The 9,683-nt window shown below is 33.5% G+C and overlaps 1 protein-coding gene across 1 annotated transcript in view; it reads right to left on the bottom strand.

Annotated features, from left to right (window-relative positions):
- Nucleotides 1-9,683, bottom strand: part of LOC101560671 (kelch-like protein 1) — a 494,908-nt gene that overhangs the window by 11,934 nt on the left and 473,291 nt on the right. Inside the window, exon 10 of the mRNA XM_023709637.1 lies at nucleotides 6,246-6,458. Coding sequence (XP_023565405.1) covers nucleotides 6,246-6,458 — 213 coding nt within the window. The remainder of the gene's footprint in view (nucleotides 1-6,245; nucleotides 6,459-9,683) is intronic.

Raw genomic sequence — 9,683 nt, 5'->3', positions numbered from 1 at the left:
CATTCTACTTTTAAACTAAGGAAATGATAGCATTTAAGTGGTTTGAAAATCACCCTGAAGATATTCAAGATAAAATTTCTTAGGTCTGAATTTAACTTCATCTGAGGAACTACATAGAGAACAGCAATGTGTAACACAAAACCCATGGCTTAATCTCTCTCACCTTGGTCTTTAAATGTGTATCATATCAAGTGACTTATAAGTTATTTAATTTTTAAACAAATGAAAACAAAAAAATAAGAAAAAATTTAAAATTTCTTGAAAGCAAGTACCTCTTTTAATTTTTCCCCAATCTTGCGTAACTATATCTGTTAATTTGTGCAGCAAATTTGATAAAAATAGTTAATATAACAATCATTGCTAATTAGTTATGCCTGGTTTGAAAATATGTAACATGTATTTTGTTGTATGCCACCATGTTTCTGTCTTTCTATTTGGTTTTGCTTCTGTTTTTACTCTTCAAAATAAAATTAAATTAAATTTCTAAAAATATGAATTAACCTCACTTCTTTTTAGTGTCTTTTAGGCTGCTGTATTGTTTCCATGTTTCATATGTTTTTAACATATATTTATTTCAATATGTTTTTGGGGACTGGGGAGATAGCTCAGTGGAATAAGTGCTTGCCTGGAGAGTATAAGGTCCTGAGTTTGACACCTGGTACCACCAAATTTTTTTTTTTTCTGAACCAGGGGTTGAACTCAAGCCCTTGTGCTTGCCAGGCAAGCACTTATTCTACTGAGCCACCTCCCTGGCTCCCCCCAAAAATTTTAAAAATCAATATTTTTCTTTTTCTTTTTTGGAACCAGGGATTGAACTCAGGCACTTGCACTTGCCAGGGAAGTGCTTATTCCACTGAGCCATCTCCCCAGCCCAATGTTTTTATATAACCAATAAGATTGATATTTATTTTAATGCATGTTACTTTTTTAAAAATCCAATTTTGCATATTCATATCTGATAATTTGAGCAACTATTTTGGTGATAATAATATGCAAAACCCTCTATTGTCAATTGTCAACTTTCTATTGTCTTGTTTTGAACTTTTGTATCATTTCTAATTTAAAAAAAATTTATCCTGTGTAAAATAATAATAAAATATGTGTGTGATATGAGACAAATAATTGTCAAAGAAGACAAAGAACTAGACTTCCACTCCATTTTTCAATATTCCTAAAAATTATATATTTAAATTCAATTTTTATGTCATCTTGTCTCTGAAAACAAGTACAGAAAATTCTGTTTTGAATTAAGTCATACATATTTGCAACCGCACTTCAAGGCTGAGGAGAGGAAAACAGAGAAAAGAAAGAACAAAGAACATATTAACTCCTTGAGTCCTTGCAGCTGCAGTTCAGCAATAGAACTTCAAAATTTATTCTAAACTATTGTCAATCATGACACCTGCAGGACGCAGAGGAGACTCACATGTAGGTTAAGGGTTAGTTTTAAAAATAAATGTCTCTTTCTTGTCCAGTAAGGGGTAGATTATTTATATAATCACTTCCTCTGATCATACAACAGCGAATCCTAATTACACATTTTTAATTATATTTTCAAAATGTTAAAATGAGTTTTTCAGTTTGATATTAGTGTTGATGTCCTCCTACATATTTAGGCATTGACATATTTTCTCTCTTTATTCACATTCACCTTTCTGTTCTACTGATTTTATTTGAAAATATACAGACAAATGATCAAGATGGCAAAATTTTAGACTGAATTTTCAAGAACAACAAATTAATCTGTCACTCTGTCTCCATACATCATATAAGAATACTCTATTGAGAAAAATGTCTAACTGCACACACACAATTCATAGGCAGCTATAGCATTTATGAAACAGGGCCACTAACCAGTATGTTATAGAATCTCTAATTCTATTATACTCATTTAAGCAAAAATTTAAACATTATTTATTAGCAATCAAATAATAAATATTAATCTGCAACAACAGAAAAATATATCAGCTAGTCTTTTTATGTTATTTTTGTGCATTTAGTTCTAGCATGACCTTAAACCAGGGAAGAGAGGAGAAGGATTATAGGAAGATAACAATGGAAGAGGGAGAAGGAGGGCAGACAAACAAGTGGAGAAAAGAAATAAGATAATATATTGCAAAAATGCTACAATCATTTACCTAATACATTATTTGGAGTCCAAAAATTATTGTTCTCTTGAAAATGCAAAATTCCATCTACATAAAGATTTAATATGTCAATATGCTACTTATTAGTATCAATGTAAGGTAGTCTTCAGAAATTTGATGAAATGGTTGGTCTGTCCTTTCTCATTTTCCTCACAAGCTAGAAATGGTGTAATTTTGCACTGTTCACAAACCAAAGCAACAAAAAAGAAATTAAATGAAAGAATTCATTTCTATGCTTGTCTCATAATTCATGTTTATAACTAACTTTTGTACCTAAATGAATAATATACGTATTTCTGCATGTGTGATAGCAAATATTCACTTTAATTATGTCATATTTTGTCAAAGATATAAGTACTAAAATATTATTAAGCTATATCTTAAAAGAAACTATATTATTTTATGTGTTTTTTCTAGTGTGGATGGAATACATTGGACTTCGGATGTTTTTATTTATTGTTCATTATTTACTATATTAAGGTACTTAATATGTATTTTCTGATGGTCTTAGATCAGATATAAATACATGTTTTTCATTTAGTGTTTGTAAAGTTGTATTGTATTTCAGGTGCCATCTACCTCAAAATTTTTCTATTAAAAAATCTAGGATAAATGACAATCTTTGATATTCAGCTATAGTTGGTGAAAACAGGCATTCTTATGCCAATTTGGAAAACAGAGCCAAATAGAAATCTATTTATCTGTTCTTTCAAATACCTAATCACACATTCTTTCATTATAGATCACTTACTTGGATCGTTCTATCTCTCTTCTATCACCCATTAATTTATCTGCCTAACAAGCTGAATTGCAGTCCATTACCAATACTTTTCCTTGGGAAAACAGGCAAGTGTTTTCCCTAGTGTTTGATGAGCTCACTGGTTGCACGCTTGCTACAGCAGGTATTGTGCCCCTGTGCATGAATGCTGAGATCGGAATGAAGCCCATTACCAGCTTATGGAACTAAGATTAGTAGAAAAGCATATAATATTAATTTAAAAATTAGCACCATGTACATTGTCAGGCTAAGTCAGAATCAGAGTGAGATTCCTCTAGCAACTCTAAAGATAATAGACTAGAAGGAGTGAAACTGAATGCTTCAAAGTCCAAGTTAGAGAGTTACTGCCATGCTGGCATTTCTACCTCCTCCAGCCCTCATTCCTGGGATGTAGATATGAGGCCCAATGTACTCCTGAACTATTGTTAGTTACCAGGATCACTGCTGCTTGGAATGCATGTTCTGTCCATTTCCTGGATCTCAGTTTTGTTTACAATATTAATGCTTTACTTTTTTATTCCTTGTTAATATGTTGCAAGCTCTGTATAAGATAGAGAAAAATACATGCAAAGCAGTATTTACATGATAAGTAAAAAGAGGCATAAATATTATCCATCTAACGAACAGTGCTTTATGGTTGCAAGTACTCCTAGAACATACTGCAAACTGTGGACATGATCTTGCCAGCCAAGATTCTCTGATTAGGGTGGAGATCATTTCACTTCCAGTTTTTATCTGTTCTGTACACTTTCTACATTTCTTGCTCTGACTCAGTCCTTGCTGTCGGCCTTGCTCTCTTCTGAAATTCCAGTGTGGTTTGTGCTGAAAATATTTGACTCTGAATAATTTTTGGTAAGTCTCATGTAACTGTGCTTAACACCATGATTATATCATCCATGTGCATTTCCATAGTACATCGTTGTGATATGATGAAATCAGACATATGACATGAGTAAAAGACCAATTCTATACTATTCTTGCTGCTTCTAATGATATGTCTGCCTGTTTATATGCTAAAAATGACTCACATGTTATGTGAAAAATAATTCTGGAGAAATACCATTGTGTGTGTTGATTTATTACTTTTTACATTTGAAAACATCAATATAAATTATGCTATAGAAAGTGGAAGAAAGCTATTAATCTGACAAGTGTATGCAATTGAATGAGACTCATGATATTGCTGTGTGCTTCTGCATTACTTAAGCTGCACGTACCCTCTGCTTTCCTATAACTTAAAATAGCTACGCTTATTTAAATCTAATTTTGCACCATAAATATATTCCTAGACTGAATTATTTATGCCTCTTGTCGTAAACACTCCAATACATTATACAGTAAAAGTTAGAGGAGAAAATTTGGATGAGATACTATTTCATTACGAGCATTTATGTAAGAGATTTGGGGTAAAAATAGGATCCTCATCATATTTAACCTCACTGTGTATTTTCCCAAGAATCCAGCAGAAAAAAAACATGAGTGAATTAATTTTCAGACTATTTTTATTTTTGAAAATAAATGGTTGCATATCTATGTGCATAGTTGCATAAATCTTTATTTGGACCCTGATCACTCTTCTCCCTATAAAACCCATGGATTAGAACTGTTTACTTGAAGATAGAGTGACTTTAGTTCCCTACTAAAAGTGTATATAACCATAAAGCTACTGTTTATTTCACAGACTAGGAATGTTGGTAAATATTTTCTCTATATTATTCAGACTACTCCTTAAATTTGAACATAACCTGTTTATCAAAGTGTAACTTTTGCTAAACCATTTTTCACTAATTATCCCACTTATGGGCTTAGTAAATATAGGATGTGGTTTCTTAAAATTATCATGAGTTAGTCATATTAATCATGCCATTCTGATGAAGTTTTCTGTGGCCCCATGTTAGGTGGCTTTCCTGTCAGTGAGACACAATAGTTGGCACCTGCAATTATAAAGGAGACGAGGTTAAATTAGGTAGGCTTTTAGGTGATTCAGCTTGTGACTGGCTTCTCTGAAGGAAGAAACATGGAAAAGCTAAGGTGCTTAGTTCATGGTGGCTGGAAAGCAGAGCTGTGAAGCAGTGCCCACGAGAAAGGGGCCAGGAGCCATCCGCAGGACTCTAAGTCAGGCCCTCCTGACCTGCCCAGCGTGCTCTAGCAGTCTAGTGGTTCCACAGCCAGCTGCATTTGCACTACACCCTAATTGTCACTGATTACATGATTAGTTTGTTTTTGAGGTTTGAGCAAAAGAGAATGTTATTACTTGCCAGTTGAAACTTTCTGAACAAATGAAACTGTTCTAAATTCTGGCATTTTCCCTTTTGATATAGAGGCCAGCAGTGCTCAGTGCTGTAGCTTCTATGCAGCCCCCGAGGGTGAGCACCATGGATGCGCAGAATGAAAACAGAAAGCCATGCTGTGAAAGCGCTGAGGGTTTCGAATGCATCTGTTACATAAGAAGCCTTACCCTATTGCAATTGATTTTAATATTTGTTATTCTCATTTCTTCATAGATCAGCATGTGTCCATATGCAACACTGAGACTCTTACTAACAACTCTCAAATTCTTAACACACACAGTATAATAGTCCTAAGTGAAGCAGGCTTTAATATCTGTAACATAGACTGTAAGTGTTAGTTTCGTAGGAATAAACCTGAATCGAAGGTACCAACTTACTCCATCGCCCATGAACCTGGTCTTTTTTTCTGGGAGATTTAAGAAATAATTTCAGTTTTATCCATTTAGTAGATATATATGAAAGTATACGCTTTATAAGTCCACTGCAGATTCAAATAAGTTCCTACATTTAACAATATTCCACAAAATAGTGAAATCAATAATTTGCCTTTGAGAGTTTGAACAGCTAGTTAAACAAACAACAAAAGACAAATAGAGCAATGAAATGTGCACTATTTTACAAAGGATGAGCAAACATTCATGCTTGGTGAACTACTTTGCATTTTTTTGTTTACAAATACAGCAAAGTCAATTGTTTACAAATACAGCAAAGAGCAAATTTAAGTTTGCTTAATGGTCTTTAAAAAAATCATAGTACTATGAAGAAAAGAAGGAAGATAAGGGAATGAAATAAAAGAAATCTTAAAAATAAGAATGTGTGGTTGCATTTGTGTGTGTGTGTGTGTGTGTGTGTGTAAGTTGTATGTGAAGGAAAGACAGAGATAGGAAGATACAAAAAGAACTATCAAAAAAGTAGTTCTAGGCGCTGCATGCACTTTCCTTATATCACATAATGTTTACATCCCTAGAATTAGTTATCAATGTCATGGGTGCTCTCTCCTGAGCTGTCACAGTGACCTTGACTACTTACCTTTCTACATAGTCTAGGAGCCTGGAACAGTGATTGGAAGCAGGTGCATCATGACCTCCTACTGCATAGAGGAAGCCATCGCAAGTGGCCACTCCAACACCTCCTCTCCTCTTACACATGGGGGCACACATGTTCCACTTATTTGTGTGAGGATCATAGTACTCCATTGAACTCAAGCAGGAACTTCCATCACGACCTCCAACTGAGTACAATCTGAAAACAATTGGAAAACTTGATATGTTATCATACTCTGGAGGAAAAAAAAGAAGAGGAAAAAATCATTTAAACATTAATTTCACAATGTGACACGTAAGAAAGAAATATTCAAGTGGAAATTTGGTTACAGACTGTCTATAAATTATTGCACATAACTGGAATTCCAATTACTCTAATATGCAGGATATTAGATGAAATTAAAATGAGTATAATGTTCTAATCTCTACTGATTCTACAAAATTGACTTTAATTTGCTGATTACAGAAACACTAATTTATCTTTATGTACGAGTACTGATAAACAGTGAGGAATAGGCAACAAAATATGGAATCAGATGCAAGAAATTGGCCATAGTTAGAAGAGATAATTTTACTTGCTGATCAGCAATTGATTTGAAATTATATAAATCATGTATGTTCCTTGCATTCAATCCTTAGAATTTATGACAATGAACAGATGGACTAAGCTTACTGAGTCCTGTTCTAGCCAAGATCTCCTTAGTACTTTACTACAGCTTTACAAGGCATAAAAGGATGGAGTGATGCTCAGGTGACTACTGCTACAATGTCATTTCTTCATTTTTCTTTAGTTAGCTCAATAATAAGAAACATGACCAGGAGTCCAGGAAAGTGAATTCTACATCATAATTAGTACTTACATAAATAGAAATATCTTTGCTAGACTTAATGGAACACTTCTTCTGTGTCTGATAACAAAAATTTCGGCACATTAAAGTGCTGCTTTATGACTGCTACTGTCCAATACATACACACACTATCCAACACAAGAAGAATATCCCTGCACTCAAGTCTATTGATGCAGCAGTAAATATAACCACATATATTATAAATTACTGTGGAAAGTATTCATTGTACAGAGTTGAGAAAGAAGTTCAGAGCGTAGTTGATAGGAAGAGGGGTTGTGGTTACAATTTGAAATAAATAACTAGGAAAGTCATTAGTGGAGGCGTAACGCTTGAACAAAACCTTGGAGATGGTGCCAGTGCCTGGAGAGAGATTCAGGAATATCTAGTTCTTGAGGGAATAGTCCAGACAGCTAAATGGTGAGTGCAAACTTGCAGGGCCAGGAAAAGAAGCCACAGAGGCTGAGCGAGATTGAGACTGGCTTTGCATCTGAGGCAGGAAGCTGATGTGGGTTGATGTCACCCTGTCCTCTATGAAGATGTAATATAGCTGCTTAAATAAAAGTAGGTGTGGAAAAGTTCCTTCGCTGTGGATGTCATCTTTTCAGGTATTGACACATAGAATTAATTCCATGTTTTCAGTTTCAATACTACACAGCTAAATGCAAGAAAATGCAAAAATGCACAAGAAAAAGTATGATTTAACATACGAAAACATTCAAGTTTTAGATTTTTCATTTCATAATCCAGTATCTTTGAATAATTCTAGGACATGGTATCTAAACTGATGTTAAATCCTGAGGAGTTTTAAAAAAATTTTATAAATGTTTCTGATTCCCCAAAAGTCACTTTTTGAATGCTATGCCTCTTTGCTTGGTTTCTAAAAAGTTGTCTGCTGACTCTGAGGTTTCAAATGTGTGCACATTAATTACTAGGAGCATTTTCTAGGATGTACTTTGGACTACTTTTCTGAAAAATCACCAGAAGTGAAATAATTATTCATTCAGAAATTTTTATCCTCCCAAACACTGCATGAAGTCTGAAATTCATTTATCTGTTTCATTTAAAAATATAATTCAAAAGAATATTGAAATATTTTTAGACTATGCTTTGCTCAGATATTACTTAATATCTTCACAAGAGTGTAGTTCTTAGTAATTAGTTTATATATAAAAGTATGCAACATTTTTGCCAAAGTTTCAAAGAAAATGTTGTCCTTAAGATGCTCTATTTATTCATATATGTTACACTTACAAGTCTTGTTATGTAATTATTTTAACAGCATTGATAACAGCAGATAATAAAATAGATCTCATCCATAATACATTACATTTTTCTGCAGTTATTTAAAAATTATTATACTAGGGACAACCAATATCTCAGAGGATTAAAGAGCCTGCAAGCAGGCACAGGGGCTGTGGTTTGATCCCCTGGCCTGCTGTGGGATGCACGTGCTGGCCCCGCCCCTGGGATGCACTGAGACAGTGATTGAGACTGGGCGTGGTGGTACGCGCCTGTAATCTCAGCTCTTGGAAGGCTTTAAACCGGGGGATCACTATGAGTCCAGTCTAGTAGTGAGGATCTGAACACCCTGTAGACTCTTCCCTAAAATAAATAAATAAATAAATAAATAAATAAATAAATAAATAAATATACCTATCTTCATCTATATAGACACTGATACATATGTATATCTGGAAATACACACACCAAGCTTTATGAAAAGTAATGAAAATCTATGACCTGCCTACAATAAATCTGAAGAAATGGAAAGTCTGTGTACATTTATATCTGATCTAAGCCAATAAATGATTTAAATATGTTCAGATTTTAGAGACTGGAAAATTATCGAAAACTTCCAAATGAAGAGGAACTCAATAAACGGTGGCTTCACTGATAAGTTCTTGCAAATTCTTAAAGAAGTAAAGACTCACCTGCTAAAATTCTTTCAAAAAATGGGAAGGTAAAAGTATTTTCAACTAGTATTTGTGAAAGCAGAATTTGTCAAATATTAAAGACATAGGCACAAAGAGAAAGTTAGAGACAAATACTCCTGATGCATAGAGATGAGATAATCCTTAATGTACTAATAGCAAACTGATTTCAACAGCATATTTAAAAGCCCATACGCCATATGGCCTAATGGATACATGCCTGTGGCTCAAGGATGGATCAACACAAAAATCAATTTATGAGAGAAATATACCACAGAATGCGATGAAGAGTAAGACTGCATAATCAGCTCAATAGCAAAAAATGTACTTCATAAAATTCAGTACATCTTCACAATGAAAGCACCCAATAAACTAAAAGTAGAAAAAATTAATGTTGACTAGAATGTTATTAATTTAGCCAAATTTTTGCATTGAAAAATACTCAACATTCAGGAAAACAAGTTAAGCGAGAGTCTATGTTTTGTCTATCTCAGAAGATAAAGAAGCATATATAAGTTATTTAAACATGTTTATTTATAGACATTAAATATTGAGTCTGCTAACACTTTTAGTCAATACTATATATTAACATACATTTTAGGTTGAATTTTTAATATAATTACACTTATGAATTTTTCTCTAATG

Source organism: Octodon degus, unplaced genomic scaffold (assembly GCF_000260255.1).
Source record: "Octodon degus isolate 3935 unplaced genomic scaffold, OctDeg1.0 scaffold00013, whole genome shotgun sequence".
NCBI lineage: Eukaryota > Metazoa > Chordata > Mammalia > Rodentia > Octodontidae > Octodon > Octodon degus.
Note: the sequence above shows the minus strand (reverse complement) of the source record. Positions and strands in the feature narration are given on the sequence as shown.